The sequence below is a fragment of the Oncorhynchus mykiss genome, chromosome 3 (assembly GCF_057628025.1).
Source record: "Oncorhynchus mykiss isolate SJ-2025 chromosome 3, ASM5762802v1, whole genome shotgun sequence".
NCBI lineage: Eukaryota > Metazoa > Chordata > Actinopteri > Salmoniformes > Salmonidae > Oncorhynchus > Oncorhynchus mykiss.
The window spans coordinates 71,378,825-71,406,136 of NC_143024.1; the positions used below are offsets into that span (position 1 = coordinate 71,378,825).

Genomic DNA, 27,312 nt, shown 5'->3' on the forward strand with positions numbered 1-27,312 from the left:
TGATGCTGTAATCGACGCCAAAGGTGATTCAACAAAGTACTGAGTAAAGGGTCTGAATACTTATGTAAATATGACATTTTTTTTAAATATAAATTAGCATAAATCCCTCAAATCTTGTTTTTCCATTGTCATTATAGGGTATTGTGTGTATGAAGGGGGGGGGGAATTTAGTAAATTCTAGAATAAGGCTGTAAAGTAACACAATGTGGAAAAAGTCAAGGGGTCTGAACACTTTCTGAAGGCACTGTATATAATGTATTTTTGCTTTTGTCCATGGTTTTTATTATTTAGAACTCTTAGGCAATACGCAGGCAAATGTGCTGTCAAAAATCTGAAAATAACTTGAATCCCCCCTATAATAATAATAATAACAACAATAATAATAACAATAATAATAATATAGATGACAATAATTAAGTGTTATTAATATATGTTCATGTTGTATCAAAATATTGATTTTAAGTCACAGCCTACTTTATAGCCCATCGGCTTAGTTGATATGCACTTTTTAGTAACAGTTTAATAGGCCAATACAGTTCATATTATTATAAGAATTGTATCTACTGTAATTATTAATTAGCAGTATCACTTTATTATCCTCCTATTATTATTATTATCATCCTATTGTATCCTATTCTATCATTGTTTTCACCATTTACTCCGAATCTAAATGTATTAGTGTTATTATAGCTAAATGTAATGTCAATATGTTATATGCCAAAGAAACAGGCTGTGAAGTCCTGTAATCGATTGCCGAACACAGACGGGCAGTCAGAGAGACAGATCCGTATCTCTGTGTTAGACCAAGTTCCCAGAATAGACACACGCCGACCCGTCTGTTTTGCTTTCTAATATGGAGGAAGTATCGGCGGATTAACTGTTGCTGCCTGCGCCACTACTATATTATATTACAGTGTGATCCAAGAAAGATATTCCAATGGGTGAAATGTGTAGGCTAGTCCTAATTTCTGAGCATAGGTGATTGGATTATTCAATCTCCTGCGTTTATAAAGTAAAGAAAGAAAGAAAGAAAAACAATGCAACTCAGTGATGATATTTAGTTTACAAGGATAACGGTTACTCTGCTTTAATGACATATGCCCGTGGATAAACGCTCAATATCCGACCATTGATTCATCCAGACAATGCGATGCGTGCTGCTGTCTCCACGACATCCAGCGAGACAGGTGGGTCTCACGTAAGAAAGCCAGACGGCTCGCGACTCAACCGTGATCCGATACCTGTTGATGCAGGAGTGGGGGGTTCTGCGAAGTCTCTATGACACCATTCGAAATGTTTTTTTTCCCCCAAACAGCAATGCCAAGAGAGACACTCTATCATCTTATGTAACCTTTTTGAATTAGACTGAATGGGCACTATAGTTGATGAGACGTTCTGTCTCTACTGAAATGTATTTCTAGCTGCAGCTGTGAATATTTTGACAGGTTAGTATGAGACAGCATGTTATCTGGCATATCTCTCAAGGACTGCCTACTCACTCACTCTTGATTTCATACAATACCTTTTGAATATACTACGTATGCTTTTCTGATTCTTTAGCCCCCCTCGGTTTAAAATAGGCGTCTCCTTACTCATTTTTCTATGGCTAATTCCTTAGGAACCGGTGGATCCAGTTCTATCCTCTCGTTCTTTATTTAATTTAGTCTAAAAACAAGTTGAGTCTTCGACCTCATTGCTGCTGTAGTAAAAACAACATCCAGTGATACACAGTCTATAAATGTTGACGTGTCCATATTTAGGCTTATGAAGGTTTACTTCATAGAACACTGTAGGATACAGGGAAGGTGTGTGCGGGGGTCACGTTTGAGGTGGAAAAGTTGACAGTTTAGTTCGGCACAGAGGAAGTAACCACCAAAGCTACTTATTGAGGAGTGCGCTGCTCTGTTCCTAATCTTTATTCAGGTTGTATGCGGGACAGGACAGTGTTATACTCAACTGAAGTTTTTTTGGGGGGCATCCCACTTTTTTCGAGGAGAGTTTCCCCTCATTTTTTTGTCTATCAAAAACATATTAGGCTACTGAGCATTTGCATTTGAATTTTAAGAGGTGCAGCTTCCGCTGACGAAGATCACTGATTATCACTTGAACAGGGGAGACACAAAAGGTAATGCCCAATCAAACATTTTGTCAATGTATCAAGTTACAGGCATCCTACACATTATAATGCACTGAAAACGATTAGGCTACCATCCTTATAAGACAACGTTATGTAACTTTGTAATACGTTTATAATAACTTTTCATAATTGTCTTATCTGGACGCAATATATCAACTTCGACGATGCTCCTTCTGCGTACTGTTTAGGAGCGATTGATAGATACATTAACAGTATATCCCATTTGATTGCTCATGTCATACAATATCAGGGGACGGCCGATTGTGTCAATCCAATGCCTTGATTCATATCATATAAATGAGAGAAAAAAATCTAGCCATATAGTTTTGCTTAAACTGAAGGGAGATCGTTGGCTGTCAGTTAGCCTACACACGTGCACGGCGAAGCGTTTGTAGAGACAGGTGTCCACCACCGAGGCGCGGAAAGCTGGTGAAAATACTTCTTATGGGCTTTCCGTTTATTGCAAATGAAGCACTTCTAATTTCAATTGTCAAAATTATAAAGGTAAATTATATTGATTGAATTAATCAAATAACTTAGGTTGCTTATCACTAAAATAACTGTTTTGTATTTATTTATTTGAATAGCCTAGTCTACCCATGTATGACTGACTATAAATTCGAGAGGAAATACTCTTAAAAATATAAACATATCACGGCTCTTAGTCTTATGTATGAGTCGTTTGCATTGTAGGCTAATAGATATCCAAATGATTGAAGAGTCAATTATTAGGGAAAATCTAAGTGCATGCAATTATTTATTGACTGATTATGAATATGTCTTGTGTGATTTGTATTGTATTGTATGTAGAAAGAAGTGGTAATCATTTACAAGACATTTGCCAAAATGTTGACATCTGTGTTCTAGTTCCTAGTAGAAAATGTTTTGCTTGGTCTGTCCTCAACTCTGGGTTTCTGTTTTTTTTTTTTTTTAACTGAACTATGAGGGCTTAGCCCCCTTGTGGGTCATACTATGAGGACAAACTCCTCTTGTGGGGTCATACTATGAAGCTGTACTCTTATTGTGGGTCATAATTATCTTGTGCATCAAACATCAATACTACACAATTTCATCTGAACCACGAACAGATAATACATGTCTACAACATTTCCGTTGATACTGATAGCAGACATTAGGTTGGCCAGTGGGGGTTTGTTTGCACCTCACTACTGTTCTCTCAGACACATTTATTTTTAGCTTAAGGCCTTTGTTAGAGGACGTGAAACTACTAGAACTGCAATGTGTGTTCTCACTCCATGTACATGTATAGCCCATATTATAGTTTTAGCTGAATATGTGTGTTACTTCTCTAACAGTGCAACTTTCAATGAGCCACTTCATTCTATTCAAAGGCTCTATTTTACAACCCACCAGCCCTTCAGCAGCTTTTTGGGAAGTTGAACAATAGAGTTTTATGTTGCGAGACAAGAAACTGGGTGTGTGAACTTTTTGGCTTCAGTTTTATTTGAACACTATCATTTTTACACATCATATAATTGCATCAGTCATAATAAGTTTAATGTATTTTCACTCAACCTTTATTGTAATATATTAGTGAAATATCTCAAATTAATCCTTGCCTTTTTCAAAATCAAAATATCCTCTAATTTGGCTATTTTAGCATTTATAAATATTTATTATCGTTCATAATGGCTTATTAATTAAATGTATTATGAAGTGTTGCCTAAACGTACAATGATCGCGTAAAAAATAAATCGCTCCAACCAAACAGTATAATATGGCTAATTTCATAAGGATTTAGAATAGGTTTGGAAGAGAGTGCCCACTGGGCACAGACGTCAAATCTACATCTATTCCAATTTGGTTCAACTTAATTGAATTGAAATGATGTGGAAACAAAGTTGATTCCACCTCTGTGTGCCCAGTGAGTAAGCATTGTGGTTCAGCTCAGGTGCTCTTCTAATTTATTGTTTCTTTTGATACCCAAAGCTCTCCACCAACTATGGAAACAGAGGCAACTGATGGATATTCTGCAAGTAAGTCAACTCTTCAATCACTCGCTAACCTGAAGCCTCCTGACCTATTCTAATTCTTAAAACTTTTGAAAAGTTGTGTTAGCGAGATCCTGTTCCACATTGCAGATGCTGAATGTGTCTCTCAATTGACATTTTATGCTTTTATACAAGCTGGTCTTTCTAATCAAGTTTGTAGCCTATCCGTCCGTATCCATAGAAATGGTACATTTTTAATTGTTCTGGTTCCCTGAAGAGAGGCCTACAGGGATACTGGGCAGATGGACCAGGTGTAGGAGCAGGGGCGGACAGTCCTGCTAGGAGAAGGAGGTATCCCCTCTCCTCTCCCACCCTCCTTCTCCTTCACAAGCCACATGTGTTCTGATCCTGTAAAACGATCCTGCCAACTTCGCTCTCCTAGAGATGTCTTATCATTAGTAGGGTGGTTCTGTACCAGGTATACAGTGGTACTTCCCTCCTCTTTACATTCCCCTTCACAGATTCCCACTTATAGAACATACTGACAATCTGGAGTTTGACAACTACTTCTTGTGTTTGTTGGTAATAGGTTTGGGATGAGTGGTCAAAAACATGAACGTTATAGTGTGAAGGAAAAAAGTAGGATGAAGTAGGATATAGTGCCTTCTGCTTTCATTCACATTGCTGATACATATCTATTTTGGTTAATGTTGGAAGTATACTGCCATATCTCCACTAACATGTTCATAGGCAAGTTGGTGAATGAGATCTCTCACAGGTTGAGAGTTTGACAGGAAAAACCAGATCCTTGCTCCAGCCTGTGTGTTTCCAACAAGCCACAACATAGTTCATCTGTCATCCGGGGGGAGAAATCCTGCACAGTTCCAACCCTTGATCGTTCTTACTTTGTGTCATTCCTATTTCTTTGGCTCATTATAGTCCTCCCACTCAGAAATGATGGCATTTTTATAACCAGCCAACCACTTGTTGCTGATAGTTTAACACATGTTCTCAATCTCACTTCATGAGACAACCTGCAGTAACTAACATGTCTGATAAGATAAATCATATACGCGGTAGCCTATATCATGATTTCTTGTTCTCTCTTTTGTCATTTTCATACATTTTATTTTCCTTTTGGCAACGCCAACACATGGAACAATCCATATCTGATGCGTTACATACATTGTCTTCTTCCAGTGAAGCCTCCACTGTCTATACAAGTCATCTGGGCCATGGTGTGGTGGTAAATACAGTATTGAGTCAGCTAACAAGTGGTGTGAATCAAAGCTCTGATTCTGACTTAGCAGACTGTGTGTGTGTGCGTGTGTGTGTGTGTGCTGTTGGCCTCAGTCGCTGATGTGGCCATACTCTGTCTCCTCAACCTGGCCCACGGGTTCCAGCATGCATCACTTTGGGGGCAGCGAGCTGCAATTTTAACTATTGTATGAGGAATGGCAGATGATAAACAAGTGAGTGTGTTTGAGTGAACACATATGACTGTATCAAACCATTACATTTACATTTGAGTCATTTACCAGACGCTCCTATCCAGAGCAACTTACAGTTAGTGCATTCATATTAAGATAGCTAGGTGGGACAACCACATATCGCAGTCATAGTAAGTACATTTTTTGTCAATAATGTAGATATCTGCCTCCCGAGTCACGCAGTGGTGTAAGGAACTGCATCGCTGTGCTTTAGGCGTCACTACAGAACCGGGATCGTGACCGGGAGACCCATGAGGCGGGGCACAATTGGCCCAGCATTGTCCGGGTTAGGGGAGGGTTTGGCCGGCCGGGATTTCCTTGTTCCATCACACTCTAGGGACTTCTTGTGGCGGGCCGGGTGCCTGCAAACTGACTTCGGTCGCCAGTTGGACAATGTTTCCTCCGACACATTGGGTGCAGCTGGCTTCCAGGTTAAGGCAGCAGTGTGTCAAGAAGCAGTGCGGCTCGTGGTTTGGCTGACGCATGGCTCTCGACCTTCATCTCTCCCGAGTCCTTAGGGGAGTTGCAGCGATGGGACAAGACTGTAACTAGCAATTGGACTTCACAAAATTGGGGAGAAAAAGGAGTAAAAGTACAAAAAAACAAAAAAACATTTCAGAGCCAAGTGTGAGTGTTAGTTCACTAAATACTTTATTTATTATTATTATTTATTTAAGTATTTTTGGTGGGGGAGGTGTGAGGAAGGGGTGCGATGGGGGGTGCTGTGGGATTATTTAAGATACTCTTTGAAGATGTAGGGTTTCAGAAGTTTTCAGAAGAGGGGCAGGGTATCTGATGTCCTTGGGGTCCCAAGACAGAGAAAAGTTTGGACTGGACTGTTGGAGTTGCCCTCCCTTGAGCAGAGCCTGAAGGTATGGAGTGGCAGTTCATCTTGCTGCTCCATAGGCAAGTACCATGGTATTGTAGTGAACGTGAGCTCTTTTGATGTTTGCAGAGAACGACAGGGTGTAGTCCAGGGTCATGCCAAGGTTCTTTGCACTCTGGAAGAGGGACAGCGTAGAGTTGTCAACCGCGATGGCGAGGTCTTGGAGAGGGCAGGCCTTCCCCAGGAGGAAGATCAGCTCCGTCTTGTTGAGATTGCGATTGAGGTGGTGCAGAGATGCTTATCACCACCTCAATGTCAGAAGGGGAAAGAGAAAAGAAGTTGACTGCCATCCGCATAGCAATGATAGGAGAGAACATGTGAGGATATGACGGAGCCGAGTGACTTGGTTTATAGAGAGAAGAGGAGAGGGCTTGGAAGCGAGCCCTGGGGGACACCAGTAGTGAGAGTAGTGAGTAGTGAGAGATACAGATCCTCTCCACATCACCTGGTAGGAGTAGACTGCCAAGGATCTGATGGTTCACGGTTTCGAAGGCAGCGGATAGATCTAGAAAAATGAGAACAGAGGAGAGAGATTCAGCTTTGGCTGTGTGGAGAGCCTCCGTGACAGAGAAGATCAGTTTTGGTTGAGTGACCTGTCTTGAAGACTGACTGGTTAGGGTTAAGAAGATCGTTCTGAGAGCGATAGGGAGAGAGTTGGTCAGAGACAGCACGCTCAAGTGTTTTGGAAAGAAAATAAAGAAGTAATACCAGTCTGTAGTTTTTGATGATAGAGGGATCAAGTGTTGGTTTCTTGAGGAGGGGTGCGACAGTGGTCAAGGATGTGTTGATGAGGGAAGTGAGGAATGGGAGAAGGTTTCCAGAGATTGTCTGGATAAGGGAGGAGGGAATAGGGTCAAGCGGGCAGGTTGTTGGGTGGCCTGACCTCACTAGTAGCAGGATTTCATCTGTAGAGAGAGGGGAGAAAGAGGTCAAAGCGTAGAGTATTGCTGTGTGAGTGCGACCAGTGGACTCAATAAGCTGAGTGAATGAAGAGCGGATGTCGTCAATCTTCTTTTTAAAGTGGTTGACAAAGTTGTCCACAGAGAGGAAGGAGGGAGGGGGAGGATTAAGGAGGGAGGAGAAGGTGTAAAATAGTTTACTAGGGTTAGCAAGCTGTATATATGAAGGCCTACCACAGTTCGTCTTTGAAACCAGTTTCAGCGAAATGCCTTTAAGGGTTTCAGTAATAATTACAAGTACATAAACCATATGAACATCAACATTCAGGTGCTACGAGTACACACCACCTTTGAGATAGACTGAGCCTTTACCTGACCTGAGAGGCCCTACAGAGCTGCTAGGCAGCCGTCAAGGCATCAACACTTAGCACAGTAATGGAAAATTCTTCATAACAAATCTGGGCCACCCCTATCTCTACAACAGACACCACTGCCATTGGATAGCCACCCGTCAGTCACCTGAGATTTCATCCAACCCCAGCGTGGCGTGTAATCGGAGACCAGACCCAGGGATTGTGTCATCATGGCCATGGACCACAACTCCCAGTGTGTCTCACCCAGCAGCAGCCAATCACAACAATGTAACACCACATAAAATACAAGCATTTTATTTTAGCTTCCATGAGAGAAGCTTTGGCGAAGATTTACTGTTAGACTGTTATTTTCATCTACTTTCCTGTAAACCTATATTAACAAAATACTCCCAGGTGCTAGCTGGTACAGTGTTGTCTATGCTGTGGTCTGGCTCCTGTGGGATTTGACACCTGGGTCAGTGGGGGTGCTGTGGGTGTTGCTGCTGCTGTATTGTCTGAGAGGCTGTGCTGGGGCCAGGCTGTAACCGGATAAGGGATTGTACAGCTCTCCTTCTGAGTGGACAGGACAGGACACACAGCTATAGCTATCCCATAGCACTGCCTGTGTCAGGGAGGGTGCTGACAGGCCGCAATCTGATCTGATCTGTATGGAGAGGACACGAGGCTGACAGAAAAAGTAGCCAGCAGACAGCAGCCATACCACCTTGCACTCTGGTACCGTACTGGCTAGCACCTAGAAGCTAAGCAAGCAAGTGCTGGGTCTGGTTGGCAGATCATCCACAGAGAATCTGTTTGCTACTGAAAGTGGTTCAGAATGATTTCCTGTTATGAATTAGACGTGTGAAATACAGCATTAAATTATCCCCTGGCTAAGTATCTCTGGGTATCATCAGACATTTTTACACTTTTTTTTTAGATGGTGGGATTGCTACAATTGACACCTCTCAAAGCATTTATGTGAGGATGCCATTACATTTGGAGAGATGGAGTTTGTATGTACAGTATGTACTATATCTGTATGCTGTTCAGTGCAGTGCAATGCTGCGCAATGCGATGTTCCCAGCTCTCTTGTTGTCTGTCACCCAGGTAATGGAGACTGCTCTCCCAGGAAGACAGAGAACTCTAGAATGTTGGTGGACCTGTCGGCAAACACACCCAATGCACAGCAGCCCCAGGGTCCTTATTCACCGACTGGTGAGTGGATACACACACACACACACACACACGCACACACACACACACACACACACACACACACACACACACACACACACACACACACACACACACACACACACACACACACACACACACACACACACACACACACACACACACACACTAACACACACACACACACACACACACACACACACACGTCAAGAAACAGTTTATTTTATTTTATCAAAGGGTCATCAGAAATGTATGTCTTATCTGAAGGGTCTTGTGTAGTTCCCTTCCCTTAAATTAACAGAAATAGGAAGAGCTGAGACATGGTGCCATTCTTCTCATTGTCTTCAGACATGTCACCATGAGGTGGCTGAACCAGAAAAGGGAAGTTGTTTCCCGCAGCATCCCCCAGTATTAGTAGCCTGGTCCTATATCTGTGTCAGAGGGAGAGAGACTCTCACAGATACAGCTTGTGTCATCCCGACACAGAGGTTGCCTAACACCACTACGCCATGACACCGCTGTTGTAACACAACACTGAAATTAATCAGTTGTGTCAGTGTGTACAAAACTACAAAACATGTTTGCCTATACACCTGTGTTTAGAATCAAGCTATTAATATGGTATAGCATTTAAAATATTTTTTTCATTCACTTCAGCAAAATACCTCTTCAGTTCCACTAGCAAAATATCTTATGGGTGGCTCTTCTTGATCTTCTTGATCTCTGACCCTAGAGTAATGTAAACTATGAGGTGTTCAATACACAGCCAGGTATGGGACAGGTATCCTTACTCAGATTAGCTTATGATAGCACTTTTCACTTAGCTTGGATACCTACTGTAGTTTCTCCTCCTTGGTAACATGACCCGTCATGCTTCGGGAGTTTCTTTATATTTTATTTATCTGGGTTCTATAAAATGCTGTTGTCGCAGCAACCATCTCAAGTTCAGCCAGCTTCGACAGAGAGTGGCGAGCTCTTCAATGTGTATACCCCACCTACAATACCCCTAGATCTGCTAGCTCCGTGTTGCCAGGATACTGCTCTGGAGGATAAATTCAATGTCATGCTGTTAGTAAAAGAGGAGCTCTTTCAGTTCACACAAGGCTAAGAGATAAAAGGGGAAATATTGCTTAAGAAAATACTGCCATGTTGTTACAGAGATTGCCATGTCATTGCTGACAATAGCAGGACTCCAGAATTCTATTTGGTCTGTGTTGGAAGATAGATGGAAGTTGTCAATCACATCACCTCAGTGGAGTGGATAGTGTGACTTAGTGTCAATCCTATAACAGTCACCATTACTTAGTGTCAAGCCTTATAGTAATCCCCATGACTTAGTGTCAACCCTATAGCAATCCCCATGACTTAGTGTCAACCCTATAGCAATCCCCATGACTTAGTGTCAACCCTATAGCAATCCCCATGACTTAGTGTCAACCCTATAGCAATCTCCATGACTTAGTGTCAACCCTTATAGCAATCCCCATGACTTAGTGTCAACCCTATAGCAATCCCCATGACTTAGTGTCAACCCTATAGCAATCCCCATGACTTAGTGTCAACCCTATAGCAATCCCCATGACTTAGTGTCAACCCTTATAGCAATCCCCATGACTTAGTGTCAACCCTTATAGTAATCCCCATGACTTAGTGTCAACCCTTATAGCAATCCCCATGACTTAGTATCAACCCTATAGCAATCCCCATGACTTAGTATCAACCCTATAGTAATCCCCATGACTTAGTGTCAACCCTTATAGTAATCCCCATGACTTAGTGTCAACCCTATAGCAATCCCCATGACTTAGTGTCAACCCTATAGCAATCCCCATGACTTAGTGTCAACCCTATAGTAATCCCCATGACTTAGTGTCAAACCTATAGCAATCCCCATGACTTAGTGTCAACCCTATAGCAATCCCCATGACTTAGTGTCAACCCTATAGCAATCCCCATGACTTAGTGTCAACCCTATAGCAATCCCCATGACTTAGTATCAACCCTATAGCAATCCCCATGACTTAGTGTCAACCCTATAGCAATCCCCATGACTTAGTGTCAACCCTATAGTAATCCCCATGACTTAGTGTCAAACCTATAGCAATCCCCATGACTTAGTGTCAACCCTATAGCAATCCCCATGACTTAGTGTCAACCCTATAGCAATCCCCATGACTTAGTGTCAACCCTATAGCAATCCCCATGACTTAGTGTCAACCCTATAGCAATCCCCATGACTTAGTATCAACCCTATAGCAATCCCCATGACTTAGTGTAAACCCTATAGCAATCCCCATGACTTAGTGTCAACCCTATAGCAATCCCCATGACTTAGTGTCAACCCTTATAGTAATCCCCATGACTTAGTGTCAACCCTATAGCAATCCCCATGACTTAGTGTCAACCCTATAGCAATCCCCATGACTTAGTGTCAACCCTATAGTAATCCCCATGACTTAGTGTCAACCCTATAGCAATCCCCATGACTTAGTGTCAACCCTATAGCAATCCCCATGACTTAGTGTCAACCCTATAGCAATCCCCATGACTTAGTGTCAACCCTATAGCAATCCCCATGACTTAGTCTCAACCCTATAGCAATCCCCATGACTTAGTATCAACCCTATAGCAATCCCCATGACTTAGTGTCAACCCTATAGCAATCCCCATGACTTAGTGTCAACCCTATAGCAATCCCCATGACTTAGTGTCAATCCTTATAGCAATCCCCATGACTTAGTGTCAACCCTATAGTAATCCCCATGACTTAGTGTCAACCCTATAGCAATCCCCATGACTTAGTATCAACCCTATAGCAATCCCCATGACTTAGTGTCAACCCTATAGCAATCCCCATGACTTAGTGTCAACCCTATAGCAATCCCCATGACTTAGTGTCAACCCTATAGCAATCCCCATGACTTAGTGTCAACCCTATAGTAATCCCCATGACTTAGTGTCAACCCTATAGCAATCCCCATGACTTAGTGTCAACCCTTATAGCAATCCCCATGACTTAGTGTCAACCCTATAGTAATCCCCATGACTTAGTGTCAACCCTATAGCAATCCCCATGACTTAGTGTCAACCCTATAGCAATCCCCATGACTTAGTGTCAACCCTATAGCAATCCCCATGACTTAGTGTCAACCCTATAGCAATCCCCATGACTTAGTGTCAACCCTATAGCAATCCCCATGACTTAGTGTCAACCCTATAGCAATCCCCATGACTTAGTGTCAACCCTATAGCAATCCCCATGACTTAGTGTCAACCCTATAGCAATCCCCATGACTTAGTGTCAACCCTATAGCAATCCCCATGACTTAGTGTCAACCCTATAGCAATCCCCATGACTTAGTGTCAACCCTATAGCAATCCCCATGACTTAGTATCAACCCTATAGCAATCCCCATGACTTAGTGTCAACCCTATAGCAATCCCCATGACTTAGTGTCAACCCTATAGCAATCACCATAGTAAAAGTTGTTGTCAACCCTAGCTATCGCCACACTCCACTTGAATATAAAATAAATATTGGATGAAATATTGAGTTTGGTCTTATTGCAATTAGCTCATAGAAACACGTTGAATAACAGATTCATACATGGAAAAACAGGAAAAAAATCGAAAGGAAGTTTGTGTCTGAGAGATATAGGAAAGATCGTGAACTTATTTATATATATATTTTTAAACATATCCAACCACTTATTTTAGGCACCAACATTTGAACTGGTATCAGGCTACCTTCAGACAAGTCTTGGGAAACTTGTGGGAGTCCTAGAGAAAAACATGTACGTGTTCGTGAGAGTCTCATCTTTCCATAGAGGGGTCATATTTACGTGTTGCCCAAACTGTTCGGCAAAGGGGCAGGTGCTCCAGCACACCTAGGGCTCCATCTGTGCAAGTGCCTGGTCTAGTATGAAGGAAGACTTCAAGTTTTTGCGCTAAGCTAGTTAGCATTGGCTCACAAAACAACCTTTAACTTCCTTCATACTGGATGCAAACATAAACATGGTACTCACAACTTCATCTGACTCTCGGGACGTAGAAACTGTAAGTGGCCTTATTGCCAAAATCCCCTTTAACGGAGCCTAGGAGCCTGAAGGGACGGTCAGGGGATGGATTATATGGATGTGAGAGGTTTGGGGTTATTGCTCTGGCTCCTTCCGTACCTACGCTATGATTATGGTTTCAGTCACAAATCACAAACAGGCTTGACTGGATGGTTATGATTAACGTCCGTATCAGGTTTTCCTTCAGACTACTGTAGAGGAATGCAAGAAGTCTCCTTCTCACGGTATGATGCCTCTGACTTTGTATGACCTAAAAACTTGTATGTACTGTATATGCTGTATATGAATATGTTGTATGTATATGCAGTACAGGAAAACAATGTGTTCTATTGTTCTTATTTAACATGTGTGTTTCTGTTCTTGTCTAATAGAGTTATGTATTTTGCCATACTTTATGTTTTGTGTGGAACCCACGAAAAGTACAGTAGCTGCTGCTTCTGCAACACTTAATGGGGATCCTAATAAAAAAACAAATTCCAAATGTTCAAGATTAAGGTCCCAACGTATATGCTAAGCATACCAGAATCTTAAAGCTGCAAGATACAACTTTTTGGGTAAACCGAACAAATTCACATAGAAACGTGAGATAGATCTGTCATTTCCATTGAACGTAAGTCTAAGAAGCAGTAGATATGTTCTATGTGTGCTGTTTCTATGCGTCCCGTTCTTAAGATTTATTTTTGTCTTTTACTTTCAGTTTTATACACCAGCTTTAAACTGCTGAAAATACAATCATTTTGGTTATTGAAAATATACTTCAGATGGTACAATGATTCTCTACACAATAGATTGCTTGTTTTGTGAAACAAACTGAAATTAGGAAAACTATTTGAATTTAAGCAACCAGTAAATGCCAGTACAATTTCTGCATATTGTACCTTCAAAAGTTGTGTGGGAGAGGACGATCTCTAATTATTCTGTGGCTATGTGTGTGTGTCCCTAATGACTCAAGAGTCAAAAGTTACTAAAGCCAGACTGGAGGAGTATGTATCTGGGCCATATTTGTGTGTCTGTGTCTCCCTATAATGTCGGATGAGGGATACTGAGAGTCTAGTGGCCAACCCAGTAGGGTTGAGGCCTTTGTGCCTTTAGTCAGCCAGAATCCCCCCCCCCCCCCCCCCCCCATCAAGCCATCCAGCCAGTCTCCCAGCGCCAGTCAAATCGAAACCCACAGGGGCTAAACAGCACCTGTCCGCAGCACTCCGCTCTTCCTCTCCTCCTCCTCCTCCCCAGGGACCAGGGCTGGGGTCAATTCGAATTAAAGGCAGTTAATTCAGGAAGTGATTTTAAATTGAAATAAAATGGAGAAGAAAAAAATAGCTTCTACTTCTCAGTTTATTGAGAAGTCATTGAAAATAGATACAATTTTTCTATTCAATTTTGAATTGTTATTTAAGTTTACTTGACTGCCTTCAATTAGAATTGACCCCAGCCTTGCCAAGAACTGAGTGGAACTAGACCATTCTGTTTCTCAGCTCTCCCTCCACAAATCTCTAATGTTCAGGGTTTGGCCGGGGCAGGCCGTCACTGTAAATAAGAATTTGTTCTTAACTGACTTGCCTGGTTAAATACAAAATAATTGCATATAATTAACAATAACTACCATTTTTTTTGTCAGATTTGATGAGTCCCTGCCTCTAGGGGTTAGCATTAACTTTGGCAATTTATGTTGAGCATCATTATATTACTTATTTCTCCAGGGGAAATAACATGCAGATTTGATGAACTTGTTCCAATCAGTGGATGTTTACATTCAAAGAGAAACAGATTTACAAGGTTAGACTCGTAACCTAGAGCCACTGCACCTCTTACTGGAAGAACAAGGATCATCCACTAAAGACATGTCATGTAATTGTCATGTGATTGTCTGAAAAACTGTAATTGGATTGGTCATACCTGTCTCTTCCAGAACACACCATCAAACAAGAAGAAGAGACAGAAGATGAAAGGGACAGGAGGACCACAGCTGAGGATATGGGACAACGTGGGGAAGAGGAATCGGGATTGGAAGAGCCCATAATTGACAGCCCAAACAACCTACAGGATGGGGTCCCTGGGTCAGATGGGTCATGTGACCCAGGAACTCGGCTGCCCAATGGTAAATGTTTCTCTAAAGTTGCTACCCCTTATGTCCCTTTCACAGTATATTGCCCTAACCTAATGTACTTTATATTGAACAACAATGACTCAATACTCTCTGATGTATCTAAGGATTGTCAATGTTTTACCATTAACATCTAGCAAACTGCAAAAAAACATTAGTTATACGTTAGTAAATTATGAATAAATTAACCTTCACGTTGTAGCTCCCTATGAGATATGAATTTTACAGACTCAAGCAATTGTACGTCACTCATCCTATGTTTTTTTTATTTTATTCTGTGAGTCAGAAATTGTTTCTACGGGTGTGGAGCTAGAGAGCTTTGCTGTTTTGTAGAATACAATAGTTTAGCCTTGGAATGATTTTCATGGATAACATCCCAGGAATCCTCCACAACCTGTTCCCGAGCCCTTAACTGACGCCATTACTGTGCCTTGGTCTTCGCAGATTTAGGATCACATTTCACTTTTCCAAACGTTCGGCCGCAGATCAAGAGATGATCATCGAGATGATCATCGAGACTACTGTAGTTTACTGGTGAACTGGGCAAACGTTTTGCGTAGATACAGACAAACATACTTCCATGGTAAAGCTGGTATTAAAGATGTACAGCACTTTAACATAATGGAAGATTATAAGACACACTGTAAGACTCCTTAAGTCTTAACCATTTACTATCTGAAGAGACTTTGATAGCCACACTAAACCTTATTAACTTATACCAACTTAGTGGTGTTGGTGGTGTTTGTGTATCTGTGTGTAGAACACATACAGCCCTACGCGCCTGGTGAAGGATGAAAACTCACTGTATTTCCACACCTACTTTGTGGTGCGAGAGGGAGCTGTAGAAGAGACCCAGAGCAGAGCTATTAGGGTGGAGATCTAACACCTCATCTCACCACACTCCAGACACTATTACTGTAGTAGCAGTAGGCTGTAGTTCAAATGAATCAATTGTACACAGCATACATCAGGCACCACACGCTAGTGTTTTTCCACCCACTGACAATCCTCCTATAAATATATTCTCTGCATTATTTGAGATTTTACAATGTTCTCAGCTAAGGCGTGTTGCTTGCCTTTACCAATCAAACCATGTTTTACCATCGCAATGTGTTGATTGCTGTTGAGTAGCTGTGAACCTCCATTTCCGTCTTTCTCAAGTTTGTTCGGTCCACTAGCCGAGTGAAAACTCAAGACTAGGTGGCTGGTGGTCTGTGGGTATTGTGTGTTTTCTGGCTATATGTAAAAGGGGGAGTGAGAGATGAGAGCCTGCACTTCCTGTGACCCTTCAAGTGATAGGTCGTTCCAGTGTAACACTTCCTGTGCCCCTCTCAGGTGATAGGCCGTTCCAGTGTAACCAGTGTGGTGTGTCGTTCACTCAGAAGGGCAATCTGTTGAGACACATCAAGCTGCACACGGGGGAGAAGCCCTTCAAATGCCCCTTCTGTAGCTACGCCTGCCGCCGTCGTGACGCACTCACAGGCCACCTACGCACACATTCAGGTCAGCCCTTCTACCTCCTCTCTTTTTTTATTTCTTCCTCTTTGTTCTTATCCTCTTCCTCCTTTTTCTCCTTGTCTTCCTATTCCCTTTGTCTTGGGTCCATGCTTCCTTTAACTTTTTTATGACTGTGGTTACTCCTTAGTATTTATCCTGGTTTCAATAACTTCTAAAATAGTCGATGCTATATGTTGATGCTATAGAACCGGCCTGTCTCGAGGTAACTTAAAGCATGATCTGGTCTGACCTGTGTCTTAGCAACAGACCCACAAATATCTAAACCTGACAGGGTTTCGTATTGTGGGATGGATGCATCTCCCTGGGGATTTTTGTGCAGACAGACAAGGGCTGTGGTTAGGCACCCAGGACATGCTGTTCCTATAACCTGCTCAGCTCACGTCTCCTCAGAGAGGAACTCTCTCTGTTATCTGTAGAGATACAGTATGGGGCGACCAGAGAAACATGCTCTAACTGTAACCCACTTTCCTATCTCTGCGTCATAGGCCTCTGTCTCTGTGTTCTCTCCTGCCTCTTCTTTGAGATCCGGGACAGTCGACAGTATAACCTCATCTCTAGTGTTGTCCTCTTTGAAGTACTCACATGTACAGTGCATTCGGAAAGTATTCAGACCCCTTGACTTTTTCCATATTTTGTTACGTTACAGTCTTATTCTAAAACTGACGAAATTGTTTGTTTTTTCCTCATCAATCTACACACATTACCCCTTAATGACAAAGCAAACACAGGTTTTAGAAATGATAAATGTAAAAACTGAAATATCACATTTACATAAGCATTCAAACCCTTTACTCAGTACTTTGTTGAATAACCTTTGGCAGTGATTACAGCCTTGAGTCTTCTTGGGTATGACGCTACAAGCTTAGCACACCTGTATTTGAGGAGTTTCTCCCATTCTTCTCTGCAGATCCTCTCAAGCTCTCTCAGGTTGGATGGGGAGCGTCACTACACAGCTATTTTCAGGTCTCTCCAGAGTTGTTCGATCGGGTTCAAGTCCAGGATCTGGCTGGACCACTCAAGAACATTCACAGACTTGTCCTGAAGCCACCCATGCCTTGTCTTGGCTGTGGGCTTAGGGTCAATGTCCTGTTGGAAGTTGAACCTTCTCCCCAGTCTGAGGTCCTGAGTGCTCTGGAGCAGGTTTTCATCAAGGATGTCTCTATACTTTGCTCCATTCATCTTTCCCTCAATCCTGACTAGTCTCCCAGTCCCTGCCGTTGAAAAACATCACCACAGCATCATGCTGCCACCACTGTGCTTCACTGTAGGGATGGTGCCAGGTTTCCTCCAGATGTGATGCTTGGCATTCAGGCCAAAGAGTTCAATCTTGGTTTCATCAGACCAGAGAATTTTGTTTCCCATGGTCTGAGAGTCCTTTAGGTGCTGTTGTGTCTTTGGCATCATTAAAACTGAAGACGTATCTTTATCAAAAATTCTCTGTAATTATTATTACGTGATTAAACTACTTAATCGTGGAACTGTAATTGACTAGGGAGTCGGGACACCAAGGAAAATATTCAAATTACAAAGTTATAATTTTCCTAATATAACTTTCAGATATTTTAATATCTGATCACTTAGTCTTCTGATTAATGAATTATTCTTTACCTCACGTTAGTCTAATTCCAAACGTCGTAAATTGTTGGTTATCTGCACGAACCCAGTCTTCACTATGAGTCATCCATACATCAATTGTCTTAAAATCATTTATTTACCAACTAAGTACTCACAGAAATGCATAACAAACAAGCAAAGTAGATATGGTTACAAAGAAATAATAGGAGAGTGTGCCCTAGTGGGCTAAACCGGCATGGCGGCTTGTTAGACAAAAGGGGGAGTGGGGGTCAGCTGAGGAGACACGACAGAGTTGATAATTATAACAATTGAAATGCTAATCCTTTGCACATGAACGCTCACTCATTCGGGAATAATTGCAATCAATATATATATTTACTCTCAGTGTGTCGTCGGGATCTCTGTTGAAAAGTTTGTTTCTGTTGGAGAGCTTGTCCGCCCTCTCTCTGTCGTGGTTAGAACGGGTGGTTCAGAGTGACATTCATTCATGTCGTTATGAATAGATGTTTCGGTCTTCGCGTCAATGATACCAAATTCCTGGCTGCAGACTAGTAATTAATATCAAAGACTTGTTCTTATTCTGTCGGTATCGATAGTCAAAGAGTTTAATCACGTGGGATGGTTCAAAGATTCAGGAATCTACTTAAACCTTATTTCCCTCTATGATAGAGGTACTGGTCTCGTCTCCACCCTTAGCCCTCTCATAATTGAGGTAAGTTCGGTCTGGTGATAGAAAACCCAGGTGGGGGTTTTATTCGGAAAAGGGCTGTCTCATGACGCCAGATCCTGTCTGTGCCCCTGGTGGCTTGCCAATGACTTAGTGAAACTTTAAACAGAAATACAATTCTCTCACATCAACATCATTACATAGCATCCGTCATTTCACAAATAGTATCATCTTTACTCATTCATTTTGTACAACAATTAGATGTAAGCCTCATAACTGAGGCTATTGTATAAACAGCTTTATGGTAATGAGGCCTTATTGTCTCTTATTTACCATTGCGTTAAGTTTGTTAAAATAGAGTCCTTTGTATCTCCCTCTCTTTTTCTGTCAATGCTTTCAGACACTCTTTCCATGTGTCTTTTTTTTCTCTTTTGACCTTTTTCTAATTTTCACTTCCTGTTTTGTAAGGCTAAATTAATTCTTTACCCTCCTCCAGTCAGTGTAGACGGCACATTTAGGTGTACAGTAGTTCCTTATGCAGTCCTGTAGTAGGTAGTAGTGCTGTATGAATTCCCTCAGCCTGCCTATACTACACTACCTGAGGGTTGAAAGGAATGTTAGGAACTCTTCTGTGGCGTAGAGAGTTGGTTGGAATGGCGTTCTCTAGATGAAAGGCGTCTCCTCCTTTCTCCTCTCTCTCCCTGCCCCCTGACACACTGCCAGGAAACAGGTGGAGTGACGAGAGAGGGAGGTTAGGTGTGGGGAGAGAGATTGAGTGGGGAGAGAGACAGAGAAACAGAGAGAGAGACAGCGACAGGTTAATGCTTTGATGTATTGTGCAATCCGAGGAGCAAGACAAGAGTATACTTTCCCCTGTCAAGACACAGAGTGGCACTACATGGACTGTGTTGTATCTGAACCCCTCCCAAACACATTGTTAAATATAAATATCAAGTTATTCTTTGAATTGCTGTTCAAATATTTGCAAATTGTTCATCCTGAAGATGTTTTAGATGCCTCACTTAGAGTGATGGGCTCACTCACTAATGACATTACATGAGACAACAATACGTTTCTGAGAGAGGTTCCTGTTTCTCACCCAACTGGATGCAGCCGACTGTATCTGAAGGCAGAGAGAGTTAAGGCTATTTGCATGTTCAAGAATATCTGCTGAAAGTGGGATTTTTGTGATACATCCACCATCTGCAAATGGCTGGAGGTTTCGTAAATGAGTAATAGCATAAAATGTGTGTGTGTGGCCTATTCCAATATGAAAGTGTGACTGCCCATCCGGCTGGCTACAGTTAGCAGGTGCTGTGGCCAATATCATTGGAGCAGACAGAAAGTTCAGGGTGTTTTTCAATTACACTGACATTGTATTAGGCTACATATGGAGAGACTCATAAGTAAAATAAAGCAAGTGTTCTGTAATGATGATGATCATGAACTGTAAATTACATGATAATGCCATTGCTAGTATAAAGCTTACTCATGAACCACAGTTTCAAATGCGCTAAACCAATTGGCATTCACAGGCCACAAAATTACATTAAGACAAGTAACCTATACAGTCATTTGAGATCAGCTTGAAAAAAACGTAAGCCAAACGTTCACACACTCACCAATATTTCCAATCAATTCCCATAGACTTAATGAAATGTTACCTAAGCCTATCTGTGTCTTACTTTCAAAGTACTTGTCAGACTGAAACATGTTATTCCCATAGTAACAGGTCAGGTAGTTTCTAGTAACTGGGGTCACCTCTGGTACGAGAAAATTTTCTCATGTGAACGACACCTATTTTGGGCCAGTGTCTGGGCCACTGCTTGGTGTCATCTGGACCACAGTTCCCCCTTGATGACTCATCCCAAAGACTTTCAGAGCCTTGTTTCTACTACAGAAGACTTTGAGTAGTACTTTTCAGTAGTTTCAGACTTTAGTTGCCAAATCACTATGAATGTATTAATTCATTCATGAGTAATTCCTTCATGAGTGAATAAATGAATGGTGGAAGATTGGAAGGAAGGGAGGACGGAAGGAAGGATCAATGGATGGATCTTCTCTAGGGGAAAGCTAGAGGAGGTTTGCACAATCTCACCAGCATAGACTCCATCAGAATGAAACTGGCAGCATGAATCACTCCCCACCTCCAGCTGCTGAGGAGAAACACAGACGTTGTTTAGGTCTGACGTTAGTTATTTTCCTTCTTCTACGGGATCTGTGTCTGTGTACAGCAGCCAATTGAGTTGTGCACCATAGTAGTAGTGATGGGCTCCCGGAAGAGTTGTAGGCTTTACCAGTTGTTCCAGGGCGTATGAAAGGCAAATGTGTGTATTCGAGTATTTTGGTATATCTCGCCTGCCCACACCTTCTCTGTCTGGTTGGCAATGATGGTGTGTGGGATCCCACTAATGGAAAATGATCACTCCATGAGCTCATAGCCCTGCTCTAGTTTCTGTGTTCTCCACGGGTTCTATGTGTTTACTAAAACCTCCTAGAGAGTTCACATAGAATTGCGTTACCGGTCTGTTTATGTGAGTTGATGAATGAATGAAATTAATAGTTTTTTTCCTTTGATGTCATTTCTCTAATTTAGTGGGTAAACCACACAAGTGTGACTACTGTGGGCGGAGCTACAAACAGAGGACATCATTGGAGGAGCATAAAGAGCGCTGCCATAACTACCTTGAGAGTGCTGGCATGGATCCCACCTCCGTCACTGGGCCTTATCCAGGTGAGTGTGAATGTCCTACTCTGGTACAGAGACCTGCTATATGGTATCTCTGTTGATGGCATGGACTCAGAAACATTTGCTTTCTCTTTGGCACCTTTTTTACACCTTGCACTTTAACCTTTAATAATTTATAATTTAGGTATGAAGTTAAATTAAAGATCATTTTAGTTTCTCTTCCTCCTTCCTTTTTATGGTTTGTGTGAGAATCCTGTGAACTCTACTTATGTTACTTGTACACACCTGCCACCTACAGTACTACAGTACTACCTACAAGCCTTGGTGCAGACCTCTCACACACTCTCATGCTCTGACCCCTGACCCCCAGGTGAGGTCCCTAAAGAGCAGAGGCCCCTGGCGGAGGCCGCTGCCATGGCAACATTAAACCGGCCACCTGTCATTGAGAAACTGCAGAGTAATGTAGGGAAGAGGAAGAGTACCACTCCACAGAAGTTTGTGGGTAAGCATCATTGCATCACTTCCTGTCTGGGAGCACCATAATGTGTTCACCATAAGGATCACTAACTCACAATTATTAATTGTAGCTTAGATAATTATTATTACAAATTACTCATTTGTAATTTTCATAATTATGGTATTAAGGGTATCAGTAGGATATTTATTTAATCCCATTTTGGGATTGAATTTGACCTGTTCTGTTGGATTAAATTCAGTTTACAGTTTTAACTGTTTATTTGTTTTGTTCAGTTCAACATACAGTCACTGCAACAGAATGAGTGTATACATGCAAAAAAGAAATTGAATTGCGTGCCTGGGCAGCGGTACATTGAAACATGATACTGTTGTTTTGCATCTAACAGATGACCTTGACTTAATGGCAGAAATGAAGACGCTATTCACATACTGCACACTTTATTCATGTAGATTTCACATTTTAGATCAGGTTGTTCCACTCTGAATATTTCTCAATCTTTATAATTTGTCATTTTAACATTTTGATCATTTTTTAATACATACATTTGAAAAATATATTGGTTTTGTATTAGGAAACAATTGTTTCGGTGTTGCAAACATTTTGTTGGCATATAACCGCCAATTTTTGCATATTAGCGCGGAAGACAATTATTTAGTTTTTATTATTTACTGCTCTATTAGATAGAGGAAAAGATCGAGTGAGACACAGAGAGCGGATGAGAGAGACGAGGACATGTTTTCACTCTGTGGTTTGTTACACCTGTATCTCTGCAATAGCTCTTATCGAGAGAAGAGCAAAACAGCTCACCGCATCCCTGTTCTGGAGGGGTTAAACAGTGCATTCAGATGGATGGGGCTTTCCACTATTAAACAACACAAGAGAAAATACAATAAGACAAAAACAAGAGAACTTTGATAGTGTTTATCTTATTAAAAACTGGAAAGGTTAGACATGCACACAAAATTAAGGCACTCTTTCATATTCTATAGAGTTAGAGTTGTATGTATTCGGTACTATCCAATGGTGTCATTCGACCGGACAGTTTCTCTTACGGGGAGCTTATGCATATGTGAGTTTCATTGTGGTAATACGTAAGCTGTGCTCTGCAGGTGAGAAGATGATGCGTTACAGTTACCCGGAGCTGAGCTATGAGATGGGTCTGAAGTATGAGAAGGAGGCAGAGCTGATGCAGGCTCACATGATGGACCAGGCTATCAACAACGCCATCTCTTACCTGGGCTCTGACTCCCTGAGACCCCTGGTCCACCATCCCCACCCCCATGGTCCCCACGGTCCACAGCCGTCTCTTTCTATGGCCGAGGTGGTACCCATGGTCAACCCCCTCTTCCACCACGTCTACCCTCTGGGGTCAGGGCTGCGTATGGACCGACCAGGTGGCCGCGACGCCCCACCTCATCCTTCACCTCTGCCCCCTCCTCCCCCTGACTTCCATCCTTCCTCCAACGGGCCCATTGCCCTCACCAGACCCAAGCAGCACCACCCACAGGGTACCAAAGAGGAAAAAGAGTCTCCTAGCAACAGTGGGCTGGACTCGGCTGACTCTGCCCGGAGCAGCCCACAGGATAGAATGGGTTACCACTGGAACAACCCCCACCATCGTCCCAGATCCAGCCCAGCATATGGCGGCAGAGAGGAGGGACGAGGCGGGGCTGAGGTGGCCCAGGGAGGGGCGGCAGAGAGGCCTATAAGTCGGGAAGGAGTGCATGTGTTTGGGCGAGAGGGGCGGAAGATGAGGGTGTTCCAGTGTGAACACTGCCGCATTCTCTTCCTGGACCACGTCATGTACACCATCCACATGGGTTGTCATGGTTACAGGGACCCACTGGAGTGCAACATCTGTGGCCACCGCAGTAAGGACCGCTATGAATTCTCATCTCACATCATCCGCGGGGAACACACCTTCAACTAGAGGGGTGGACTGGACAGGAGCCACCACTGGTCCCCGCCCCATCCCATCTCAGGACAGTGATGTTGAACTAACTGTGTGTGGTCAATGCAACCAACCAGGAGAGAGAGAACTAACCAACATTTGCTGCAGCATAATGATACTAGCTATATATCATTCCAAACAAATATATGAAGGTCTGGGCCAAATACACATTTGAATTGTGCAAGGTGTTTTGAAGAATTTGAGGTTGAGTTATGTATCTCAAGTGAGGGATGTTTTTGGGGAGTGAAGAAGATCACAAAGAAGTAGTACACCTAGACAGTTTTGTCATGGTGTGTCTCAGATTGTCACAGAGCAGCTAATACTGTGAGTAGTTCTATTATAGTTTATCACTGTTCCTTTCTTTCTGAATAATGTACTGTTGGACTTGTTCGTTGCCACATAGACTGCCACTCAACTTATCAAGGGGGCTTTCCCTGAACCCACCAACTGAACCATACTTTAGAATATAATATTCTTTCTTGCATGATTTCTTGCAACAGACTGTATATCTTCTCTGTCTTTCTAACTGCTAACTGCACAGGCGTGTTGTCACACTAGCCACATGAAATTACATTTTCTGCAGAGGGAAAGAGAGTAGTGAGAGAGAAAGAGAGAGGGCGAGAAAGAAAAGGAGAGAGACAAAAAAAAGAGAAATATGGAAGAAAGTGAGGGAGAAAGAGGGAGAAAGAGATGAGAGAGAGAGACAGAGAGAGAAAAGGAGCGAGACAGAGAGAGAGAGAGCGAGAGAGAGAGAGAGAGAAACAGAGACGGAGACGGAGAAACTTACTCATGATTTACCTTTTCAGACATTGTCTACAGATTTGTTTATTGTTTCGTTCATTACCCTAGCTAAATATCTGCTTTCTGTGGAACAGTTCCTATAACCTTCTCAGTTTCACAGAACTTCACAGAGGAAAGGAAAAGCACTGCACTGCAACCCGCCTCCTCCCTAAACCTGTTCTTTCACTAGCAGACTGATGCCTTGACGGATGGGGAGGACGGGAAAGGATTCCCTGTTTTGAAGCCAGTCCCTGTTTTGATGGTTCAATAGTAACTTCAAATCTCCAGCTCGCAAGTTGCCTTTAACCCACTCATGTGTCTTATAGTAGACAGGCTGCTTTCTGCAAGCGCCATGTCAGTGCATGCGCTCTACTCCTGGGTTGGGATCAATGCCATTTCAATTCAGTCAATAAAAACAAATCTATGAGGAAAATTGGAATTTGGATTTGCAGTTTATTTCTTACATTGATAGAATTGGAATGGCATTGAGACCAACCCTGCTGTACATTGCATGTGAATGTGATGTGGAAAGGATTGTGCCCAGTACAATTAAGCTGATGCACTGGTACTGTTTAGTAGATAGATAGCAGTGTGGTTTAAGGTTTTTTAGAAGTATAATGCCAGTGAAGGGTGATGGTATGTATGTGGATCAAATAAAATAATCTATGTGCACTTGGACAAATGCTTAAGACAATGTACATGTTGCTCTGTTGATAACAAATATTTTGCTGGCAAAATATGTAGTGTCGTTGTTGTTCTGTTTATTATGCAGCATATACCATGTTTTGAATTGCCACAGTCTTTTGTCCTGATGGTCTCTGGCCATAGGAATGGCCCTATGTGTATATGGCCAGGCTCAGTTCACTGGTCAGTTCAAACTTCTTCACTCCTTCTGTATGTTATGTGGCACGGTATGTAACCTCCCCAATCAAAGTGGCAGCTTATTTCTCTTTATATTTCAAAACACATACTGTACAGCTTATTGTTACTGTAAAGTATTGGCAATGGTTATTTGTTTACATCTTTTAGCTATTGTAGTAGCTATTACATGCATTCTGCATTCCCTCAGTGCATTATTATTTTTAAATGAAAGCCCCTATTTTGTATTTACTCACACCTTTATCTTTGATCATTAACATTTCTATAGATGTTCTGATGCACCAGTATAGTTGTCTTCAATCTTCTGTATGTCCGCCTATTGTTTTTCTAAACAAATCCAGAATCATTACTATTCTTTATGAAGCAAGCATGGATGCTAACAAATAGTTTTAGGATATTTGAAAAACATATGTCAGCCCACCTGTAGCAAAGTGCACACTATTGCTTTACTATCTGTAATGAAATAATTGCCGTAGGGGCATTACATGTTTTACTTGTCATTGTAGATACTCTTACTGTATTCTGATTTGTCCCATGTGTACATCAATTGAGGGAGACAATGTGAGCACCAAGATTAGATTTTTTAATAATTTTCTACGTAACAAAAAGTCAGACTACCGCACCGGGAAGAAAAGTGATATTGTACAGTTACATTTATTTTTCAGATTTTTTTTACTACAGATGTAGGATCTTAAATTGTTCACCCTGTTGCAAGAGAACTTTCCTGCAATGCATTTGAGGGTTAAAAAGGCTTCTAAAGTTAGTAATTTCCACTTAGAAATGTCAGACTTGTTTTTCCCTTACGAAAAATGTGTCAACCCCTACAAAAATATCAATTTAATTATGCTCCACATAATAATTCACATTTCCTGTTGCTTTAGCAAACTGGCTCAAATTAAGATCCTACATCTATATGTGTGTATGTAAAGGCCTTAGCTCATAAAGTGCTTTCCCACTGTGCACAGGCGTCAATTCAACACATTCCACGTTGGTTCATTGAAATGACATGGAAACGGCGTTGATTCATCCAGTGTGTGCCCAGTGGGTTGTTGTTGGAGCTGTATGATCCGTCTTACCTCTGTAAGTACTGTACAACCTTGTTAAAGACTGATAAATATCATGTTGAAGCATTGTGTGTAAATATATCTGGAGGCTACAACCTATATATGAATTTATATGAGCCTATACGAACACAAAGAAGAAGTGATCTTATTGACAGACTCCACACTCTTGGAAGAATAGCATACTTGAAGCGGAATTAGTGACACTCTCGATTGTGGTGTATTTTATATGTACTAAAAACTGCACTGGATTTCAATTTTTCTTGGTAAATGTAAAAATTTGAATTGTTTTGTAAAAATGATGTTTTTTATTATTATTATATAACAAGTGCTAATGAACAATACTGGTAAAAGAGAGGGTTGCTGTGTACTTTTGTATACATAAAATTAATGGTGAATATTCTGGCATTATATTAAAATGGGTTTGTAATGTGCACAGATATGCACTGATGTTGAAATTATTATCATGTGGGGGTCTCAGGTATTTCTATTCTATGTACTTCTATACACTGTTGTATTTCTTCCAGTACATCTTGGAATACATAATTTCTTTATCAACAAAATCTCAAAATCATAATTTGGGGTATTACTTTTAAAAAATAAAAAATGTAATTGTATCACAA

The 27,312-nt window shown here is 41.7% G+C and overlaps 1 protein-coding gene across 2 annotated transcripts; it reads left to right on the forward strand.

The window, feature by feature from the left end:
• The first annotated feature begins 839 nt into the window (after positions 1-839).
• On the forward strand, positions 840-27,312 carry ikzf2 (IKAROS family zinc finger 2). 2 transcript variants are annotated; one of them, XM_021597497.3, is made up of 9 exons: positions 1,849-2,125; positions 4,088-4,134; positions 7,849-8,005; positions 8,825-8,932; positions 14,897-15,085; positions 16,427-16,594; positions 21,448-21,585; positions 21,911-22,042; positions 23,128-27,312. In XM_021597497.3, the coding sequence occupies exons 3-9, from the start codon at positions 7,948-7,950 to the stop codon at positions 23,946-23,948; spliced, it is 1,614 nt and encodes a 537-aa protein (XP_021453172.3). In that variant the 5' UTR covers positions 1,849-2,125; positions 4,088-4,134; positions 7,849-7,947; the 3' UTR covers positions 23,949-27,312. The 2 variants fall into 2 exon arrangements, with proteins under 2 accessions (XP_021453173.3, XP_021453172.3); XM_021597498.3 differs by lacking the exon at positions 7,849-8,005 and having other exon boundaries at positions 840-2,125.